The sequence below is a fragment of the Acanthochromis polyacanthus genome, chromosome 14 (assembly GCF_021347895.1).
Source record: "Acanthochromis polyacanthus isolate Apoly-LR-REF ecotype Palm Island chromosome 14, KAUST_Apoly_ChrSc, whole genome shotgun sequence".
NCBI lineage: Eukaryota > Metazoa > Chordata > Actinopteri > Pomacentridae > Acanthochromis > Acanthochromis polyacanthus.
In genome coordinates this window covers 21,696,379-21,720,817 of record NC_067126.1, presented here as the reverse complement: position 1 = coordinate 21,720,817, position 24,439 = coordinate 21,696,379, and the positions used below count along the sequence as shown (strand labels likewise).

Below are 24,439 nucleotides of genomic sequence, written 5' to 3'. Positions count from 1 at the left end.
CCCTCAAATGATACTCTTATTTAAACTGCAAAACCTCCAGTAAAAAAAAAAGAGAGAAAAGTTTTAATGCATTTTATCCCTTCATATATTGAAGACATTTTGCAACCACATTTGGTTCACTCTTGTCAGTTAATTTGGGGCTGTACTACCATTAAATATTCACATGTACTGTAAACAACAAAATCTTATTATTACCAATGGTAATACCATGTTTCTAAAAGCGTTTTCTTAATATGATGTATTTCTATTGTTGATGTTTTTATTGGTAGCACTTTGAGATTTGTTTTCAAATGTAAAGTGCATTATAAATTAAATTTCTTCTTATTATTATTACTAAGTTTCCAGACTCATCAATCACATGTGTCAAAGGGAAATCACAGACTTCTTATCACACAGCTTTATTAAAATGAGATTCTCTGCTGGACTCTCTGACGCCATCTGCAGGACAAACTGCACCAGTGTACAAACAGTTCCTCTGTATTATCTCAGCTCCACTTCCTAAAAGAACCAACCGTATTAAATAAATTAAATGATCTTATGAAATAAATTACTTTTCATGTCATTTATCTTACGATTTATTTCTTAGCCACATTTATTTATTTCATATTTCCTTATTTATTTAAACCTTAATAGAAACTCATGGAAACTCACTACATTTGATTCAGAATTTACCTAAATAAATAAATAATTTAAAATGAATCTTAAATAAATAACATAAGCAATAAAAATGAAAATTTTAAATGTGTTTTTATTTTTATTTTTAAAGGACAACTCTCATTTATTTAGGGATTTATTTCTTTTCTGTATTTATTTATGTCATGGGGATATTTTCTTATTTTTTATTATTATTTTATCTTTTTATTATTTGAAGAAATTCACAGAAGTCCACTGTATTTTATTACATTCAAATATAGACATAAATAAAAATAAATAAATTAACAAACCTGTAAAATAAATATTCAACCAAATAAAAAAATAAATACATGTAGGCTAATATATATATAAACTCATGTAACAAATGAGATAAATCGCTTTTTATTTAAAATATATATATGTCACGAAACTTTCATTTCTTCAGTTATTTATTTCATAGAAATATTTATTTATTTTTCTATACTGTGGTAGTCCATACATCCCATCTCTGTAACATAATTTATTGGTACAGTTATTGCTCCTCGGACTATTTTATCTCAATTTTAACCCTTAAACGAAGTTCACAGAAGCCCTCTACTAAGAAAATATAGAAATGAATGTCATAATTAATACATGTTTGCATGTGTAATTTTTTCCTCCTGCCACATTTATTTATTTCATAGGAATATTTATGTATTCATTACATTATTCAATATAAAAAAATAAAAAAAACGACATCTTTAATAAAAGTTTTCCCAGGCAGCTGCAGCTGCAGCACAAACAGACGTGATTGTTTTTGTTTTTTAACTTTTATTTTATTTTTATTTTTTTCTGAACACATTCCCCACCCATGGGTACAGGTGTGTCTGTACCTGCCTCTCAGACGTTACAAACACGGAAGTTTTGGGACTCTCCCGGTTCTACCACTTCACCGAGGGCGAGTTTGGCTGCCCTGTTTCCTGACAGAAAGCCGAGCCAGAGACAGCCGAAATAAGCCACACCTAAATCTGTTCAGGCACTGAGAGGAAGCAGCTCTTCTGGACCTTTTAGAACCGGGGTCCTTAGCGGGTGTAAAGAGTCCATGGCCGGGCAGATGTATCCAGGCAGCCCGGCGCAGGCGGCGGATCACGGGGGCAACTCGGAGCAGCTGAGCCCCTCCGCTGTCAACCGCGTCTTAATGGAGTTCCTCATGTACTTCGGGCGGGCCGTGTTCTTCTTCTACCCGGTGTACCTGACCGGCTACCTGGGCCTCAGTATCAGCTGGGTGCTGCTATGCATGCTCATGGTCACCTGGTGGAAGAAAAACCGTCAGTGGAAGGACGCACGGATCGGAGGTGCCATTGAATTTGTGGACAACGAAACGCACGTGATCAACACAGAGCTGAAGAGTGGATTACAGATGGCATCATGGGTGTGTATTCTGCTGGCATTTATTATCAGGGAGCTGTAGATACTGTAGATCACTGAGAGTTTCTGCCTTGCTTCAGAGCACTTCAGCAGCATTGATTCAGCAGCATTCAGGCATTACAGAGAGCGCCAACCTTCAATGTACTTTTTAATATCTTTATTGGTTGAACTGAAGCTGTAGGTTATGCAGTAATGCTTAGAAAAACCTTGAACTGTAGGACATCATGCCACTCTGTTGCCATGACAGCTGTATTTGCATGACAAGCCAGACTGAGGCTGAACCTCCAGCCAAATGTCGTGTTATTTTGCTCACCTCTTCACATTTGCTTACACCACACCCACTCCAAAAGTGACTCATGGGACCCACACAGGCAGAGACAATAAGAGAGAGCTTCTCCCAACATCAGAGGAATGTGATCTGTACAATAGATGTGAAATCAGATCACATTTTTACAGGTGGGGTAGTTTGTATCTTGCGGCCTTCTGTCTTTGTGTGTGTGTGTGTGTGTGTGTGTGTGTGACATACTTTATGGTTTTAAAAACTAAAATGCAGGTTTGAACACATGCAAGATTCCAGATCTATCATGTGATAAACAGATTAGCAGATCTGACTGATGATATCCACCCAATGTAAATATGTTCTATAAGCAGTGGAAGAAGTATTCAGATCCTTCCTTCAGTAAAAGTACTAATACAGCCAAGTTAAAAAAAAACTACATTTCAAGTGAAATGGGAAATCCTGCATAACTTCAAGTAGGTAAGTATTAGCAACCAGATGTAGTTAAAGTGTTAAAGTGTAGGTTTGGTCCTCTGACTGATATATTAGTATATATAATATCATTAGATTATTAATAGTGAAGCATCAGTGTGTCAGCAGCATGTTAATGTTGGAGAACTACTTCATATCCAGTTTTATATACAAGTATAACAAATAAATCTGAGGGCTTATCAAATAATTAATCAGAGAGACAAGAAGAAACAGCTGTTCTGATACATAAACCCATTTTAAATTTAGGTCTTTAGGGAAAAGTCATCATTTGGGAGAGCTGTTAATTCATAGACATCTGAAATGTGACCGACTACACACGCCTTTCTCTATTTTTTAAAGGTAGTTGTGGTTAGTTGTGTGGGATCTTTATGACGAAACTAACTAAAGCTGCCACATACACACGTGGACAAAATTGTTGGTACCCCTCAGTTAAAGAAGGAAAAACCCACAATTCTCACTGAAATCACTTGAAACTCACAAAAGTAACAATAAATAAAAATTTATTGAAAATTAAATAATCAAAAACAGCCATCACTTTTGAATTGTTGATTAACATAATTATTTAAAAAAACAAACTAATGAAACAGGCCTGGACAAAAATGATGGTACCTCTATAAAAGATTGAAAACTATTTGACCAGAGTGACATGATTAACTCAGGTGTGTCATTTAATTGACATCACAGGTGTTTCCAAACTCATAATCAGTCAGTCTGCCTATTTAAAGGGAGACAAGTAGTCACCCTGCTGTTTGGTGAAAAGGTGTGTACCACACTGAACATGGACAACAGAAAGCGAAGGAGAGAATTGTCCCAGGACATCCGAAAAAAAATGATAGACAAACATCTTAAAGGTAAAGGCTATAAGACCATCTCTAAACAGCTTGAAGTTCCTGTGACAACAGTGGCTCATATTATTCAGAAGTTCAAGACCCACGGGACAGTAGCCAACCTCCCTGGACGTGACCGCAAGAGGAAAATTGATGACAAATTGAAGAGACGGATCGTTGGAATTGTATCCAAAGAGCCCAGAGCAACCTCCAAAGAAATTAAAGGTGAACTCCAAGGCCAAGGTACATCAGTGTCAGATCGCACCATTCGTCGTTGTTTGAGCCAAAGTGGACTTCATGGGAGACGACCAAGGAGGACACCACTGCTGAAAAAAACTCATAAAAAAGCGAGACTGGAATTTGCAAAAATGCATGTTGACAAGCCACAAAGCTTCTGGGAGAATGTCCTTTGGACAGATGAGACCAAACTGGAGCGTTTTGGTAAGGCACATCAACTCTATGTTCATAGACTCAAAAACCAAGCATACGAAGAAAAGAACACTGTCCCTACGGTGAAACATGGAGGAGGCTCAGTAATGTTTTGGGGCTGCTTTGCTGCATCTGGCACAGGGTGTCTTGAAAGTGTGCAAGGTACGATGAAATCTGAAGACTATCAAGGCATTCTGGAGAGAAATGTGCTGCCTAGTGTCAGAAAGCTTGGTCTCAGTCGCAGGTCATGGGTCTTCCAACAGGACAACGATCCAAAAACACCCAAGAATGGCTGAGAGAAAAGCGTTGGACTATTCTAAAGTGGCCTTCTATGAGCCCAGATCTGAATCCCATTGAACATATGTGGAAGGAGCTGAAACATGCCATTTGGAGAAGACACCCATCAAACCTGAGACAACTGGAGCTGTTTGCTCATGAGGAGTGGGCCAAAATACCTGTTGACAGCTGCAGAACGCTCATTGACAAATACAGAAATCGTTTAATTGCAGTGATTGCCTCAAAAGGTTGTGCAACAAAATATTAAGTTATGGGTACCATCATTTTTGTCCAGCCCTATTTCATTAGTTTGTTTTTTTAAATAATTATGTTAATCAACAATTCAAAAGTGATGGCTGATTTTGATTATTTAATTTTCAATAAATTTTTATTTATTGTTACTTTTGTGAGTTTCAAATGATTTCAGTGAGAATTGTGGGTTTTTCCTTCTTTAACTGAGGGGTACCAACAATTTTGTCCATGTGTGTAAATGTACAGGAGTAGAAAGTAAAGTGTGAAAGTATAAAGTAACAAAGTGGAAATACTCAAGTAAAATGCAAGTATCTCAAAACTCTACTCAACAAGCCCTCAAACTCATCGTTGTTTGTGTTTTTGTTTTACTATATTCATAGGTGTTGAAAAATATCATTTGAATGTCAGGGAAGTTTTCCCTGGTTAGCGTCTGGCAGAGGTCTCTAATGATTCTTCAGTTTATGTGGATAAGATGTGGACCTATCAGATGCTGTGCATTAGAATGAACATTTCCTGTTTTACAGTCCACAGTTGTGATGCCACAAAGAAGCTTTGGTAAGCCTTTGCGCTGCTGTGCTTGTTTATAACTCAGGAATACTGTTCCTGGAATTTCTGGAATGTGAAACATCTGTGTAATATTTTCTGAGTTGGATCCACCCATCTTAAAGGCACTTGATTTTTCCATTTGACTGATTTCATTTTACTTTGACTCGTGACATTTGAAAATTTGCATGAAGGATGACGAAGAAATAATGAGACCACAACGTCTTCCATCGCCGCCATCATGCATGTCACTGTGTTGTTGTGTGATAATATCAATCAAAGTTGTTGTGGTTACGGACCAACTTCTAATGTCACTGCTTCTTCTCTCCAAAGGTCCATTTCACTAATGTTGAGAAAGTGCACTGGGTTAACAAGGTATAGTAAAACCATAAACTTATCCTACCCTGTCCTGCTTTTGTGGTTTTATGAGTTGATGTTTTATCAAGGCTAGGTTGGTGTCAGTCTGCTAAAGACAGCTGGTGTTTGTTTTTTATTTTTAGCTACAATTTAAGGTTCAGAACACAACCTAACCTAACCATTCCTGATTAAATAACTACATTTAAAACATGCCACTCTGGCTTCGATGTCGCTGCTTTTTTCCGTCTGTAATCACTACTTTGTGGTCTGGAGCAGTGTCTGCACTTAAAACGTTGAACACTTGGACAAAGCCACTGTCAGGGTCAAAGAGATAAACTGGCAGAAAACATGCAGACTACATATATTGTCAACTGCATTATTTCATTACGACACAAAACAACGTATCTTGACTGTAAAGGTTTCTGCACACCTACAGTCTTTTGTATAGAGGTGTGTAGGAGGAAATGTCCATTTGTTGGAGATGAGAGCTCTCCCACACACTGTCCTTTTACTTAAGGAAACTGGGAAACGCAGTGTTTGGATCATTCGACCTTCATCAGGTAAAAACAATATGCCAGACAGATATAGCCAACACTTCCTCAGATAAAGTCTGTCAGGAACTACGAGCCTGTATGCATTTAGCAGGTTAGAAGCAACATCCTTCCCTTTAAACTGGACTTTTACTCATCTACGATAAACAGAAATGACATCAATTTGTAACATAAAGGTTATAGAATTTCAACCAATTCATCCAAAATGACAATAGTAAAATTAGACTCATGGTAGATCTCCCTGTCAAATATCCATCCATTGTCTATACATCACTTAATCCTCATTAGGGTCACGGGGTCATGATGAAAACATTGTGCAATAGTCCTTAAAACACAGAACAGACAAGATTTGGGGACAAACATATTTATAGAATAATGCTGATTTGCAAGCAAAGAAGCAATTACCATAAAATGGATGACGAATGAGCTGCCTAAGGTTGAGGATTGGGTTGAGGTAGTACATTATATATATGTGATGGAAAGGCTAACTTTTTCTTTGAGACTGGGGGTGGACAGATTTGAAAGAATTTGGGAAAACTGGATAGAGTACATAAAACTGATCAGGTCTGGATTCATCTGAGATGCACATTGTGGAAAAACCCCTAATTCATAGCTACAGAAGTTGGAATGTTTGTTTCTGTTTATTTCATTTATTTATATTTTACTATAGTCACTACACTGGTAACATAGTGAAACTCTGTTTAACCGGTCAAAATGTATGCTGGAATACAAATAACCACTGTATCCTGGGCATCATTTTATTGTGTGCATTCTTTACCTTGATTTAAAGTAACACACTGTGGAAGTCTTCCCCTTTCCTTTTTTTTTTCTTTTTTTTGAACATCATGCTTAAAGATATTGCATCTGCAAAAAAAAAACCTCAGCCATTGTTTACCAGCTGTATGCAGAATGTATGCTCAATTAAAAAGCAAAAGAACACAGAATAGATACCTCTGAATGCATCAGAGGTAACATATAAATTTCATGTACTTGCTACATTCAAAGTGTTGGATATATCTGTCTGGGTCCTCCATTTTACCTGATCAAAGTCTGAGGACCAAGACACTGCATTTCCAATAATGATTTTGGAAAGCAGGGAGAAAATGTGTGGCCGTGGTCCCTTCTTTTATAAAATAAAATATGAAACCTAAATTCAAATATACAACGGGGTTTGATGCGACATAGTCTTAGTATTCACCCAACTGAACTGTACAGCTAAAGTTACATTAGCTATTTGAGCAAGGTGTTGAATCAAGGTGTTTTTATATGCTCTGTTTTGTCATGTGTTCAGGTGTTGGAGCAGGCGTGGCCTTTCTTTGGGATGTACATGGAGAAGTTACTCAAAGTAAACATCCAGGCGGCCGTCAGGCAGTCCAACGCTGCACTCAAGACGTTCACTTTTACCAAGGTCCACTTTGGCCACATTGTGAGTTGGCATTTATCCACCACTTCTTCTTAGTGTTCAGTTAAACAGTGGCCACACAGTGTTTTGTCAAACCAAGTGCATTCATGTGATTTTACAATCTTTAGACTGAGGAAGGTTGAGGAAGTTCCTCTCATTATCTCCCTAATTTCAGCCTCTCAGGATCACTGGAATGAAAGCCTACACCCATGAAGTGGATCAGAGGGAGGTGGTTCTGGACTTAAATATTTGGTTGGTGAAAGACATTTTTGGCTTTTCTTTGCTTCTTTATATATTTTCTCAGTAGGTGCTAAATGTGTCACAGTCTTTGTTCAGAGTTCACTTTAAACCTTAAGCAACAACTCAGTCATTTTCATCTAACCAGCCCAGCGGATGGCAAATGTTTGTACCAGAATCCATCAGCGCCTCCACTTTATCAGACGACTTAGGCTTTTTGGTATCTGTAGAGAAATCTTGTTGATTTTTTTGCTGTGCATCCATTGCATCCATACTTAGGTACAGAGTCACCTGCTGGTTTGGGGCTCTTACAGTCAAAATGTAGATTGATAACCTGGTGAAAATAGCAAGTAAGATCATGGGTCCCCATGCTCCACTCTTGCCATAAAACATGTTTATACAGGCCACCATCAGGCATGCAAACAGCATTCTGTCTGACTCATTACATGTCCTGTTGACAGAGTATGAACTGTTGAATTCAGGCAGGAGATACAGCGTACCACTGTGCAGGGTCAACCATTTTATAAACTCTCTTATCCCTCAATCAGTCAAGCTCATTAATGTGCAGTTAGGTGTAGCTACCAAAAGGAGGTTGTTAAATGTTGGGTATGTAAACTACCGTTCAAAAGTTTGGGCTCACCAGGCAGTTTCATGTTTTCCATGAAAAGTCACACTTTTATTCATGTGCTAACATAATTGCTCAAGCATTTTCTAAGCATCAGTTAGCCTTTCAACACCATTAGCTAGCACAGTATAGCATTAGACACAGGAGTGATGGTTGCTGGAAATGTTTCTCTGAACCCCTATGTAGATATCCCATTAAAAACCAGTTGTTTCCAGCTAGAATAGTCATTTACCACATTAACAATGTCTACACTGTATTTCTGATTAACGTCAACTTCACTGAAAAAAAATGCTTTTCTTTCAAAATCAAGGACATTTCTAAGTGACCCCAAACTTTTGAACCATATACGGTAGAGTAATTAAATGTTGGATACGTATGTATGTATGTACAGTCCCTGACAAAAGTCTTGTCGCATAAGGATATAGTAACCTTAAATGGCATATAACTTTATTTCTAATCAATCAGTTCTCACAAAAAATGGTTCATTTTAATGTCAAGGGCTTTTACATTAATAACTGGGTGCAAATTGAACCCGTTATAAAGTGTCCTGATGTTCACGTCTTGGCAAAGCCCATGACATCTGTTTTTGCTAGGACAAAAGTCTTGCCATGTCTTTAAATGATTCAACCAATCACAGATTAGAAGTTCACCTGTGACAAATACTGTAACTGACACATTCCCAGGTGTGTATAAAAAGAAACCCAAGACACAAGACCTTCATATGAATCCCACCCTGACCCCAAAAGCATGCCAAAGATCCAACCACAGACCAAAGTGCTGATCATCAAGACCCTGAAGACCAAGTCTGCTGCTGAGGAGGCAGACAGCTTTAATGTATCCAAAAGTCAAGTAGAGATGATAAGAAAAATATCTGAAGAAACTGGTGACGTTTATGACGAGCCCAGGTCAGGCAGACACCTGTTAGAGAAGAGCATTTGTTGCTTCGACAGTCCAGGGCCAGCCCTTTTTCAACTGCAGCAGAGTTACACATGAACTGGTTGCCAGAAATCCCTGTATCTACAAGAACAGTTTGTCAAATTCTCCCACACGGTGTTCTCCATAGTCAAAATAGTGCATAGAAACCAGCATTAAACAGAAGACAACAAAAAATCGTGTTGCATTTGTCAAGGTCCACAGCTTGCAGGAAGGATAGACAATGAAAAGTGGCAGAAGGTTGATTTTTCTGATGAATCATGCATTGAACTGCATCCCAATCAACGCAAATCCTGCAGAAGCCGCACTGACCCAAGATTCACCAAGAAAACAGTCAAGTTTGGTGAAAGAAAAATCATGGTTTGGGGTTACATCCGGTATGGGGTGTACGAGAGCTCTGCAGAGTGGATGGAAACATCAACAGCCTGAAGTATCAAGAAATTCTTGCTGCCCATTACATCGCAAACTATAAGAGAGGGCAAATTCTGCAGCAGAATGGTGTTCCTTCTCATACTTCAGCCTCCACATCAAAGTTCCTGAAAGCAAAGATGGTCCAGGAGCTCCACGATTGGCCAGCTCAGTCACCAGGCATGAACATTATTGAGCATGTCTGGGGTAAAATGAAGGAGAAGGCTTGGAAGATGAAACCGAAGAAACTTGATGCACTCTGGGAGCCCTGCAAGACAGTTTTCTTTGCCATTTAAAATGACTTTATCAATAAGTTATTTGAGTCATTGATGAGACATATGGATGCAGTCCTCCAAGCTCTGGAAGTCATACACAATATTAATTTTTTTGCAAGACACCATGACTGAATGTTCTGATGTTTTGATAGCATATGTGTATTCAGAATAAAGTGTATGTATAATTTCAACATAATTTTTGTATGCGACAAGACTTTTGTCCAAGCAAAATCTGACCTTTCTGTCCTAATTAAATGATAAAACTCAATGAATGATACAGAACTTTATTTTGGCATAATAAACATAATCTAGAGGGCTTTGTCATTCATATGAGTAATTTCTGATTTCAATTGATCAACTAAAAGTCCAGTTGGTATTTGTTGTTCCTACAACTTAAGAGAAGCTACAAGACTTTTGTCAGGGACTGTATGTATGTATGTATGTCAGTGTGTATTTTGTCTTGTGTGTTGCAGTGCAGCTGTTTTTTGCCTTCATCCAAGACTAATTTCTCCCATGGGAGACAATAAAATGAACTTGAACTTGAGCACTGTTTACTTTGCAGTTATGACGGTGATGTGGACATCGATGCTGAGGTGAAGTCGCCGATCACAGCTGGTGTGAAGGGACTTAAAGTGAGCAACTTCCCTTTGTCTCCATCACCTTTCAAGCATTTTTCAGCTGAATCCTACTGTTAACACTGCTGTGAATCTTCCAGCTCCAGGGGATGCTAAGAGTCATTTTAGAGCCTCTTATTGGTGAAGCACCGCTGGTGGGAGGGGTCACCTTTTTCTTCATTCGCCGCCCTGTGAGTGCTCACAGATGTGTTCAGTATTTTATTGTGAAAACTGTGTGATTAGACTTGTTGGTTTATTTTATTTTCTGTTTCTTCAGACGCTACAGATCAACTGGACAGGTGCAACCAACCTTTTGGACAGTCCTGCCTTTAGGTTATCTTCTACACAATTACCCTTATTATCATTCTTTATGGTCACTCCAGCCTTCTGGTGTTTAGTCTCATCTCATCTCATCTGTCTCTTTCCAGTTCACTGTCTGAGGACACGATAATGAACATCATCGCCTCTCTCATGGTGCTGCCCAACCGCATGTGTATTCCCCTCATAGATCAGGTCAAAGTGGACCAGATGAGGTTCCCACTTCCTCGTGTATGTAAGATACACTGTAACTTTTCCAATTTCCAGGTTTTTCCTTTTCTTTCCACCTGTTGCTGGTTGCCTTACTAAAATGCATTGCACATTTTCAGATGAAAAAACAAACACCCTACCAGCAAAAAATATAAAACTTTAATGTTAGTTTTATGCTGTTAGGTGTGCTTTGTTAGACTGTATTGTTAAATTGTGAATCCTCTGACTCCTGTGGTCCTCAGGGAGTGGTGAGAGTCCATTTGCTGGAGGCCAGAGACCTGTTGGCGAAGGATACATACATGATGGGCTTAGTGAAAGGCAAATCAGACCCCTACGCCACACTCAGAGTCGGCAACCGACAAGTCAAAAGCAAAACCGTCAAAGAGGATTTGCACCCAAAATGGAATGAAGTGTATGAGGTAAAGTAACACAAACACACTGCAGTTGTACACACTTTGATTTCAGTAATGATACTACCATTTCATTCATTCATTTATGGGTATTTAGTATTCTTTCAGTTCTCCCTCAATAAACTAAAACATGCATGATGACTAAGCCAGAACAAGATTTTGTTTTTTCAGCTAAAATTCCATCCCACAAGGCAAAGCTAAAGACTTTTTTTGTCGTAGATACTTGGATCTCTGTGACCAACTGATTGTTTGAAGGCAGAGGTTGACACATTCCACCAGTTTCTGTTTAGTTCCTTTGTCACTGCTCTTTCATATATAACATTAATTGTCCAATATAGACAGATGACAAATTACAGAAAAGCATGCATATAAATGCTAAGAAGTACCAGCTGATCCTGATTTTGTATCAAAATGGCAAAAAATTAAGTCACTTTTGAAAGAGCGTTTCTTGTTGGGGCATGAGGGGCAGGAGCACTTGCGGCCCAACACCTTACTGAGACACTTTATGTTGGTTTTTCATTTATTTAATCACCTATCTGTATCTTATTTAGTATATATCGTCTGCTTAAAGCCTTTGTCTCGGTGGTTCGAGCTTTACTGTCTCATCATTTAATTACATCCACTTTTTCCTTGTCTGTATGCAGTTTGTTGTGCACGAGGCCCCGGGTCAAGAGCTGGAGGTGGAGCTGTATGACGAAGACACAGATAAAGATGACTTGCTTGGAACGTAAGACACCATCTAATGACAGCAAAAACACATGTAGTTTATACTTTCTGAGTCACTTGTAATGTCTTCACAAAGTTTTTACAAGTCATCTTAGTTCTACTTAAAAATTAGAGATTTTATCACTTATTTATGTAGCATACTTGCCACTTCCTTTGCATTCATAGGCCACAATGGCATACTGTAATAAAATCAAAGGAAAAATGCAATTTTATTACCAAATATATATATAACAATACAGTTATTGTCTGAACATGTATTTTAAGTGCTGCAAATAACAAGCTCTGAATCTGAATCGAATCCTTGACAGGCTCGACAATGTCATTTTTGCATTGCATTTGAATTTACTTTCTGCTTTAGATATAACCTTGACTTCGGCGAGGTGAAGAAGGAGAAACAAATGGATCAGGTGAGCTTCTTTTAAACCTTTATTTAAGGAATTTTAACATTTTTATAAAATACATATAAAACGGGGGAGATGTATTTTGTTACCGGAAAAAAAATGACAGCAAAGTAGCATTCTCTTCAAATTTCAATTATTTTTTTTTGGAAAAGCTCAGTCCTCTAGACCTTAGAAAAAAGTCATCCTTTATGCTACAAACATTTCTTTAACTGTATCAATCCCTTGGGTGAGGCTTGAAGTCTTGTGGTCACTTTTTTCTTTTCAAACAAGTATTATTTTAAACAGTCTCAAGTCTTTTAAATCACAGCCTCTCCTATTACACCAAGATATAGATGATTTTAAAAAATGGATCAAGTTTGTCCACTCAAATACCCTGCACTTCTTTCAGTTTGCATAACACAGATTTCTATGCTGTTAGAAAGAGTGATGGTCCAGCATTGCAGTTCAGTGTAGGATGATTCATTGCTATTGCTTCTTCATATCACTCTCTGATCATTGATTTAACCCCTAAAAACTCATCTAAGCACCTCAAAGTTACATATTTTTCAGACTTTTCCATGAAAATACTCACTTCCTTCTTTAAAATGGCTTTGGCGCAGCTGTCCAATAGAACATACAGATCTATGAAGTCCCTGTCTCGTCTCCACCCACCTCTACCTGCTCATGGCAGCATTTTGAGTGTTTATTTCACTCATGTCAAGCTGATAGAAATGCATTACTTTTAATGGAGCTGCTCATAATAAATGTCCTGTAAATGAATGCATCTCTCCTTCTCTTGTAGTGGTTTCCTCTGGAGGGGGTTCAGTATGGGGAAGTTCGTCTCAAGCTCCAGTGGCTTTCCCTTCAGGCTGACTCCAGCCTGCTAAAGGAGGTGCGTTAGTCTTGCAGTGTTGCGTCAGTCACACTTATTGGGATCAGAACACTTTCATTTAATATTTTAGTTACTTTTAGCGTCTCTGCTTTCACCCCTAACTGTAAGTTGCAGCTGTGTATAGCTCAGCTCCTAGCGGTTGAAGTCAGCTGTATAAAGCATCCCATCACTCTCTTCCAGTCTACAGATGGGCTTGCTTGTGCTATGCTTGCAGTGTATCTGGAAAATGCCTCAAACATACCGGTAAGTGGCTTCATAGGGTTCATGTTCCTGTTGTGAGAAGATGATGCCAATGTGCTGAACTGTTTTCTTACTCGTCTCCAGAAAGACCACAGTGAGATCACAGAGCATCACAAACATGGGAAGCATTCAAAGGAAGCACGGGTAAGACGAGAGCTTTTTAAGTTTTCAGTGTTCTTACATAAGGCTGTGCTCTTAGGATTTTATATAGGGCCCTAGCTCCTCATGGGCCTTTAAGTATGTATCATGTGTCTGAAGGTTTGTTGCAATTTGCTTGACTGCTGATTTAAAAGAAGCATTGACTATTACAGCAGCATTTTATGTCAAAGAATGAGGACCTCACAGCAGGTCTTGCGTTATCTTGTTTTTGTTGTTGCTGAAGGGCCCTTCTTTTGTTTTGAACAAACTGCTATAACTTGTATGACCTTGTAAGATAAGCAACACACTGGTGATTGGGCAACTTTAATCTGTTGCAGTACTGAGGAAGAGAGAATTTGTCCATCATCTCTCTCAAAGAGAATTACAAACGAGACCGCTTCTTTTTAGAAAGACAGTCAACACAAAACAATTTTTTCCCCATTGGCTTATTTTACCCTCATAAAAGGCTGTGTGTTTGTTTATTGACTCTACTTATGTGGCACAGACACATGTCACATTACTTAAAACTGTGGTTAGCTTTAAACTGAAAATAAATAAACGTTTTATTCCTCTGAAAATAAGCAGACATGCATATGGTTGATAACGAATAGATGATCATCATGTAAATAAATGATAAACTATGAGTGTACAACTGAATTTGCTTTTGCACTATCAAAATTGACTTTGTGATAACCAAATTACCACAAACAGGTGATCAGCAGGAATTCGAAGCTAATTTCTGTCCCCAAGAAAGAAGCTTCATCTCATGAAAAAAAAAACTCTCTTCCTCACTGAAATGATTTTTTCCTCCATTATTCCTCTGCTCTGAATATCTTTTTAACCTTCTTTCTCTGTCTTTAGTTCAGTATTTTATATATGAGCTGTATTATCAATCATTAATTAGGTCCCAGAATAATATCATAACTCAAACTTAGTCCAGTTTCATTATCCTCATATTTTTAGACGCATTATCACATAAACTTGACCATAAACTTTTAATGGTCAAATTGACCTTAATAAACACAATATCAGAGGAACATGGAAAGTGCTAAATGGATTAATCAATTATAGAAGGACAAAAAACAGTTTTCCATCAAATTTCATAAATGGAGATCAGATTATTGATAATATGATGGAGATAGTTGAGCAATTCAATGATTATTTTGCAAATGTGGGCCTAAATTTGGCAAAACAATTAAAGGACAATCATTCGGTTGATGACCGATTAGATAGTTTGGTTGATGTAAACTCCAACTCAATGTTTTTAAGTGCAGTCACTCCAAAGGAACTCATTGATGTGGTTGCCAAATGTAAGGATAAATGGTCAACTGATCCGGATGATTTGACATGTATTTGATTAAGAGGGTCATTGATTGTATAGTTGAGCCGTTATGCTATATTTTTAATTTGTCCTTCACTACAGGCGTTTTTCCATCTAAAATGAAAACTGCTAAAATTGTACCATTATTTAAAACTGGAGATAACAAACAATTTAATAATTACAGACAGTATCTCTTCTCTCACAGTTATCAAAAATATTGGAAAAATTATTTGTCAGCAGACTTGATAGTTTTATTGACAAGCATGAATTATTAGCTGATAATCAATATGGTTTTCGAGCGAATCGGTCCACTTCAATGGCGCTAGTGGATGTCATAGAAACAATTACTAGTGCTATTGACAACAAAGAATATGGTGTTGGTGTCTTTGTGGACCTAAAAAAGGCATTTGACACAATAGATCACAATAGATTATTATTTAAACTTGAGAGATGTGGTATTAGATGAGTAGTTTTAGATTGGATTAAGAGTTATTTGGATGGAAGAAATCAGTTTGTTCAAATGGACAGTTACAAATCATCACAAAGGCGTACTGCATGCGGAGTGCCTCAAGGCTCTGTTTTAGGACCTAAATTATTCATTCTTTATATAAATGATATTTGTAAGGTATCTAATAAACTTAAGTTAACTTTATTTGCGGATGATACTACAATTTTTTGTTCTGGTAATGATCTGAGGTTACTTTTAGATTTAGTTACAAAAGAATTGACTAAACTTAAATCCTGGTTTGATTTGAATATATTATCAATAAATCTGAATAAAACAAAACTAATGTTATTTACTAATCGTAATGTTGATATTCCAGTAAAAGTTACTGTTGACAAAGTCAGTATTGAGTTGGTAGATGAAATAAAATTCTTGGGTGTCATTTTGGATGGTAAAGTCAGTTGGAAATCTCATGTTAAATATATTGGTAGTAAAATAGCAAAAAATATAGGTATAATGGGTAAAGTAAAATACGTTTTGAATGAGATATCTTTGTATATGCTGTATTGTTCTATGGTCTTGCCGTATTTGATGTATTGTGTTGAGGTATGGGGAAACACCTACAGAGCTACCACACAAAGACTATATATTCTACAAAAGAAAGCTATGCGAATTGTACATTGTGCTGGGTATCTAGATCATACAAATATACTGTTTTTGAAATCGAAGGCATTAAAACTGGAGGATCTTGTGGCTTTTAGAAGTGCTCAGCTTTTATACAAAGCAAGCAATAAGATGTTACCTATCAATTTACAAAAAATATTATCTTCAAGAGATGGGCTTTATTGCTTAAGGTATAAAAATAATTTAAAACAAAACTTTGGTCGAATTAAATTGAAATCGATGTGTGTTTCGGTTTGTGGGGTGGCTCTGTGGAATGGTCTTAATGAAGGTATTAAATCGTGTAAGAACATTTTGCAATTTAAAAAAAGTTATAGAAATATGATTTTGGAAAAGTACAAAAAGGATGAACAAAAGAAATAGTTGGTCATGATTCATTAACAAATGCATATATATATTTTGTTTGTTTGTTTTTTTCCGAATTGTGTTATTAGTAAATGCTGATCTAAGTTAAAATCTGATTTAATATATATTTAAGATGTTTTTAGTTTTGTGCAAAGGGGTGAGGGTATATAAGTACTAAGTACTTCTACTTACTCCTTTTCGAATATGTAAGAAGGTGAAGTGACTAAAAGTGTTGGTCACTTCATATTTGATGTTCGAAATAAATAAATAAAATAAAAAAAATAAAAAAAATATCATAACTCAAACTTAGTCCAGTTTCATTATCCTCATATTTTTAGACGCATTATCACATAAACTTGTTCTACTAAATCTAACACACTTTGCAGTACTGAAACATCATTGCTCCTAAAAAGGCAGTACATGTGAAAGATACAGCAGCTCCGTCCTCCAGATTTATAGCTTCTATCCGATGAGGATGGTGTTTCTCTTTCAGTATTAAGTGAGACATTCTGGTGGCTTTCTTCTTATTATAAACCCTTACAATTGATATTGTTTTTGTATCTTAATGTCTGACAAAAGCCTCAGTTAGATCAGATACTTTCTGTTAGTGCTCCAGGTGTGTTCGTCCCTGCCTGTAGCTTGTATTTCCCGTTTGTCTGGTGCATGCCTGTCATTTTCTGTGGGTGTGTTGTTACCAGCTGGTGTTCATGGTGCTAGATTTCCTCCTTAACCTGAGGCATGTTCAGTTTGACTTTCACAACATAAAAATAGTATGTGTTTAATAAGTAAATGTGCTTTTAGAGTGGATTTAGTTGTGGGAATTTGAACCATTTATTCGACAATCATTAAATCTGGACACATTTGTTAAGCAAACATAGCGATGTCTAAATTCACAGGTCGCTTTTAGTTTCTTTGGAACAGTTGTAAATACACTCAGTTTTACAATTTGCCAGTTGCAAGCTATGTGTGAAAATTATTTAGGAGGTTTTCCAATTTGCCACATGAAAAAAAATCTCAATCCAAGGTGTCCTAACTTGAACTGTCTACAAAAACCGTGTCCTCTGATCGCCCTCTGCTGGTCATAGTGTGAAAATACATTAAACAAAAGTGTGAAGGTCTGTTTAAGGTTCATTATCTTGGAATGTTAAAATGAAGGTCAGCCTTGAGTTGCATTCCATTCCCCTGATTCTTGTTTTTAAAAAGCAGTTTTATGCGTCCCAGGTGTTGTGATGTGTCTGCAGTCTGCTTGTAGACAAACGCCCTCCATACGTTTGTTTACTTCATTCACACAGTGTTTTGATGATAGCATTGTGCCAAATGGAGACCACACCAGAATAATTTTTCAAGTGCAGTTACTGTATATCATTGATCTACTATTACTACTCCTGGATGTTTAAAATCTGATTAATACTATAGATGTTCCTCTGTCACATGAGTTGTGGAGTTGTGCTGGCACCAGGATTTGAGGCTTATTTTATTGCATTCTGCGAACACTTGACCAGATTAGGATATGGCATCAGTTTGAAGGCACAGGGTCAATGCCTTGGTCTCCCCTCAAGCTGTTCCTGAGCAGTTTTTGCAGCGGGGCAGGGTATTTGATTTGTCACCCATTTGATTCTTAAAGTTGTCTCATTTCTCATCCAAGATGCTTCCTCAGTTCTAACTGACGGGTGGGGGATTCATCCCAGGTATATTCTACAATTCTACAATTTCATTTAGCAGACGCTTTTGTCCAAAGCAACGTACAACACAAGCAAGAATTCAGACATAAGGAAAAACCTGTAGTAAGTGCAAAAGTGCTTCAAGTGCGATTGGTCAAAGGTGTTGCCATCAAGTTGCGGAAGAATTGCTAACCACCCCCACCCCCCCTTTTTTTGGTGTTTTTGTTTTTTGTTTTTTCAACATTGTCAGCGATAAATAAGTGCTGGGTTTTGGACCACCTGACTTATTCTACCCCTAAGGTGGAGTCAGATTAAGTGCCTAGGTGTTCTCTGAACAATTGTCTTTTAAAAGTAGAAAGGGACTCAGCAGAACGCACAGAGTTTGGTAGTTTGTTCCACCATTTGGGAACAACAGAGGATAAGAGTTTGGCTAGAGATTTCGAGCCGTGCTGGGCTGGAAGCACCAGGCGTCTCTCACATGCATAGCAAAGTGGGCGTGAAGGGGAGTAGACCTGGATCAGGGAATCCAGGTAGGCTGGGGCCGTTCTTGTAAATATTTTGTAAGCCAGGAGGAGAGTTTTGAATTTGATTCTGGCTGCAACTGGAAGCCAGTGAAGGGAGATGAACAGGGGAGTGACATGAGGTATATATTCTCACCACCAATTGATGGTTGCCAGACTACCTGGAGACTCACCACCAGTCAGTTAAAAGTGAGGAAGGCTGCTGGATGAGAAACAAATAAACAAACCAGAAAGATGTCCAGTTGCCTTCTACTCAAGCCCTGAGAATCTACCCTGAAATAATTTCAGGACCCAAGATTACATAGAATTCTGACAAGATGATTAATATTATTCCCCTCATTTGCCAGTGGTTTGAATTTTGTAGCTCAGTGAAACAGTGGTAATAGATTAGAGTAGACAGAGCTGAACATGTACTCACCTGATTTGTTTTGTTTGCAGCTCACAAGGAGAACTGCCAATCCCAACTCCTTTGTGGAATTTTCCATTGATAAGGATGTTCAGAAAAGCAAGGTATTACTCTTTCTTCAACACACTGACACACCATTTTCCCTTTAACTGTTTATACTTTTTTGGTGTATTATATTTACTGCACAGCCTGGAAAATGTACAAATTCTAAATGTAAACTCTGCGGTGCTGCAGTCACACAGCACCGTAACTGTGTTGCTTTTTATGCCGATGAAACCATTCCATTGCAGTTCTAAACTTCTTTTTCAACAGGTTGTGTATGCATCTAAAGACCCAGTGTTTGAGGAGGGATTCACCTTCTTTGTGCATAGCGTCAAAACACAGCAGCTCACAGTTCAGGTTTGTCATTTTAGTATTGTATGCACTACATAAAAGATTTCTCTTTCCATAAGAGTGGTTGTTGAAACACAGTATGAAAACGCTTGCTGTGTGATAGTCTCCCTTTCTTTAATAACCACTGCCAACACCACAAAAATATAATGCTGAGTTCTTTTAGCGTGTTCCCACTTCTTTCTGTTTTGCTGGGGATCTATCAGTTGCCTCAATTGACAGTGGTCGGACCTCAATACAATTCAAATCCAATCACCATCTTTATAGTTTATGTACCAGCTACCACATGTCCGTTCCTCAAGGGGTTAATTGATTCACTGTTCTTCATGTTTTCTTTGTTCGTGTGGTTCAGGTCAAAGAGCCTGAGAAGAAGACTGCACTCGGTGTTCTGAACTTGCCTCTCAGTCGCCTGCTCAACACCTCCAACATGACTCTAGACCAGCGTTTCCCCCTGGAGCGCTCTGGGGCAAACAGCCATATCAAACTGAAGGCCACTCTCAGGGTTAGCACACAAGTTTGCAACCTCATACACATTTCCTTCCCTATTTGCTTAGTGTTCTTAGCTAATCATCTCTTTTTTGCCTGCTATTCCCAGCTAATATACTGTAGCTCATGTTATTCAACAAAACACCTCAATCATTAGAAAGTGAGGTCTGTCACACTGATGTCTATCGAGTCACTGAGATTAGTCATGTCTTCAAAACCACACCAGATTCTCACTGAGGACCAGCCGCCACCCAAGATTATTCTGGATCCTCCTCCACAACCCAAACAGCAAACGCTACAGAGCAACCAAGGAGGTGACGCCAGTCTCTCCACTGGTGTATCCTCGACTCCAGAAGTTTCCTCCAACAACATACCCGCTGCCTCTCCTCCGACCCGATTGGCTTATTCACAGAATGGCTCAAGTGAAGAATATTTAGCTCACCCCCATGGCTCCTACCTGGCTGGTGAAACCTGGAAGTCACCTTCTTCCCCACAAAACATGCGTCGATTCGACTCTCACAGCCTGCTGTCAGAGAACTCCATCGCTTCATCACGTTTCGACCTCTCAGACGGAGCCTGCTATCCAGAGTGAGTCCCTGACCTTTTCTGTATCTGTACACGTCTTTTTCAGGCCTTTATTGCTGACTTTCTTCAGATGTCTTGAACTTAGCGAAATGGGTTTTATCAAGCAGTAGAAGTGACATTTTCAAACTTATTTTCCCCTCGACAGGGCCATTAGAAAACATCAGGGTTCATTTGGAGAGATAAACCTGACTGTGCGGTATGCTACCCTGAGGAACAAACTCATCGTCATTGTTAACTCTTGCAGGTACGTCACTAAAAAAACATACTGACTAGTATTTTTAAGCTACTTGCCTGTGTATTTGCTACTGCATTTAAGATAAGACAAGATACACTTTACTGATCACTCATCATGAAATTTACTTGTTAATAGAAATCAGACATGGAAGAAGTAATACAAGCAATGCCATACAAGTACAAGAAAAGCACTCAGAGAGTGTAGTACTCTGCCAAGGCTGCTCAGTCGTTGTATCATTTCCGACGGTTGAAATCTTTAATAAAAAATGACCTTCCAGTGAGCACAGGTGTGTGTTATCCATGTGTACGTTTTATATGGATACCGAATAGTGTGACCTAAATATGTAGCGGGCAGCAGGAATTGATGGGACTCAGAAACACCTCCACAATTTGATCAGTTGTTCCTTGCGTGATTTTCTATGGAAAAGTCCCGATAAGTCCACAGCAGCCGATTTGTAGTAGGATCGCAATCATGTGATCATCAGCAGGCAGCTGCTGCAGTTTTCACTTATTGTCATGGTTACAGTGACACCATGCTGCTATCTGGCAATGATACAGAAATTTTTATCAAATCCATGGATCCAGACTTTAAGCAGCATCACTGCAAAAATCGAATCACTTGGTCCTTGTGCCATTTCTGACCTTCCCTAAAAATTTCATCCAAATCTGTTTTAGAGTAATGTTGCTAACAGACAGACAAACAGATGGAGAAACGTACGGTGATTGTCACGTAGCTCCACTGTGTTCCTTGGTGGAGTAACAAGAAGGCTAAAAATAAAGATATAATGAAGATTCTGTACAACTTTCACATGTACAGAAGTGGGACAATGAATATATATTTGTGTATGGACAAGACATGCCTTGTAAATTTTTATTTTAACCAGTTGTTGGAATGTCATTAACCAATTTGTACTGAGAAAACGTAGATGCCAGTAGTCAGTGTTTGTTTTGAATGTTGACACTTAAAACTAAATAAATAAGAGAGGAAAGTTGTAATTAAATACACAAATGATTTTCTTATCAAATTTCTCATGGCAGCATTATTGAAAAGAAAATGTGGCTATGATAAGCTGTCATGAGTATCTATTTCCTACAGGAACTTATTCCCCTGCAGTGAGAACGGCACAGACTCTTACGTCCGCCTGTATTTGCTGCCTGACCAAACCTGGAGACACCGCAAGAAGACGCATGTCAAGAAGAGGACGGTCAATCCTGCCTTCCATGACAAGTATGCTTACTAGATTTGTCGCACATTTTTGTCAAAAAAAAGAAAGAAAATTTGACACATTCATAGTTCATAGTTTCTGTATATTCAAAACTCAAAGGTTGAGACTGTATCTGTCACTTATATTTCCCTCTACCTGCCAACCCTCTTATATTGCAGGTTTGAGTTTGATGTGCCACTTCAGGAAGCACATACTAGGAAGTTGGATGTGGCAGTGAAAAATAACAGGATGTTTCACACTCGAGAGAGGAAAGACATTGGCATGGTGGGTTATGCTCCTTGTGGTAAAAACATGTATTTTTTATTCCTGAATCAAGATTTGAAAGGTTAGTGGCAGCTGAAATGCTTTATGCTGTTAGTCAGTCACTGGTGAGAGAAATATACAGCTTCTAATTTTACAACTTTGCCTCTTTATGGTTTATTGTTGTAAATGCTTTTATTTTATACATAATTTTTAGAATCAAAGTTCCCACCCCTTTCTTTGTTACACTTTTGCAGTTTTCTGCTTCGTCTGGATAATTGACTGAATTTTGCTCATGCCCACAGGTGATGTTAGATCTTTCACAGCTGGATATAGTCAAAGGCATCACAGAATGGTACGGGGGACATTTTTTCTAATTTTTCATGATTTGCGAAACACAGTAGCTGTACATGAGATGCAAGTAATGTTTGGTGTTTTATTCTGAATGGAACACAAAGTGAAATTTGATGTATTCGATAAGAACTGAGCACAAGTGTGCTGAATTGAAGCATCGGTGCTCCTTTCTGTAATTATTTACACTTTCTTGCAATCATCACTGTGTGCAGTATGAAACTGCCTAACCAGGTGAAAAAATAATATGAGGTTAATTAAATTTTCAGCAACAAAATCACTTTTTAGTACCGTTACACTGATCATTTGCTGTCTGGCCCAAGTCTCGTTGGAAGGCTTAGACCCTGTCTTGTGAAATAGTGACAAAGAATGGTTGTAAAAAAATCTTGTTTGGTTCAAATATAATCATATGAATATCTTGCATCTCTTTTCTCCTAAGGTTTGAGCTCACACTGCCCGGGCTGAAGAAATTGTTCTAGCAGGTAGACCTGAAAAGCTTTTGTTTGCCGCTGAAAAAGCCCCTCCTCAGCCACTGCAGTGCGAAGTGCTGACACGATGCTTCGAGAACTTACCATCACAGACTAGCGTTGTTTTTTTTCTTCCCAAAACACATCCCAGATGCTGGACTTCGCTTACAGTCATGATCACAGGCACATATAGTACCATTTCAAGCCAAAGGTTTTCTTAAATTCTTATTGGAATGTGATATTTAAGTGTGTATTGTCTCATTTTCAGATATTTCACAATTCAACATACTACCCAGATAATATTGGTATGATTTGTGTCAATTTATTGTATGCAATGTGTTTGCATTGACAGTAGAACACAAATAATGCTGAATAGGAATACTATTTCTAAGGATTTCTTTGCCCTGGAAGACAATAATTCATCAGAAAAGATTTGCATCTTAGGAGAAACAAGACAACATTTTTATTTTGAATATCTTTGGTGACAGATTTTCGAGTTCATCTGAGCCAGAGTTATCCTTTTGTATTTTCATGTAAATAATTTTATTGACAGTTTTTATGTAATATACTATAGGAAATAAAGTTACAACAAAATGTGTTAGCTGCAGCTTGTCAGAAGAGTCATTACGCCATGAGGAAGGGTTGCATGCTTTAGTACACATAAATGCTTTTTTACACATTGAAATGCTCACATTTGCAGCTGAAATAAAGAATTTACTGGAACTGAAACAGCTTTCAAACACACATCAGATAAAGTTCTTTGATCGAAAGCACTTTTGATTCAATCTCAGATTTCCAACAAAGTTATAGTCTCACTGTTTAAAATAATCTCCCACAAAATTTTTGGATGGCTTCCATGTTTCCGAAAAACAAACAAACAAAAAATAAACAAAGCAAACAAAACACTACACTTGATCTGCCTTTGTGCATTTCAGTTTAATAAATAAACATGACAAAAAAAGTACCAATTAAGCAGCACATTGCATTTATGTTTATAATTCATGAAGCTAATAAATTAATTACAGGTCCTTTTAGCTGGCCTGTTTTTAGACTGCCATAGGCTTATGAGTTATCTGCTAGAAACATTACCAAGTTGAACCTGGGATTTTGTCTTGATTAATGTTTACCTGTTTATCTGTTGTGGAAAATTACTGCCAATTCTGATGTAAAGTTGATGCTTTAAATTTTTTCAGCCTATATTTATGGCAAATAAACATGTTCAAACAAA

General features: G+C 37.8%; 1 protein-coding gene across 1 annotated transcript; it reads left to right on the top strand.

Annotated features, from left to right (window-relative positions):
* Positions 1–1,570: 1,570 nt before the first annotated feature.
* On the top strand, positions 1,571–24,439 carry esyt3 (extended synaptotagmin-like protein 3). The gene is made up of 23 exons (XM_022201764.2): positions 1,571–2,044; positions 5,470–5,511; positions 7,336–7,470; positions 7,622–7,698; positions 10,487–10,556; positions 10,640–10,729; positions 10,816–10,871; positions 10,967–11,087; positions 11,309–11,485; positions 12,121–12,203; positions 12,561–12,609; positions 13,385–13,474; positions 13,655–13,717; positions 13,799–13,858; positions 19,265–19,336; positions 19,545–19,631; positions 19,975–20,124; positions 20,335–20,696; positions 20,839–20,937; positions 22,024–22,155; positions 22,312–22,417; positions 22,699–22,748; positions 23,184–24,439. Exons 1-23 carry the CDS (start codon positions 1,715–1,717, stop codon positions 23,221–23,223), a joined length of 2,541 nt encoding a protein of 846 aa, XP_022057456.1. The 5' UTR covers positions 1,571–1,714; the 3' UTR covers positions 23,224–24,439.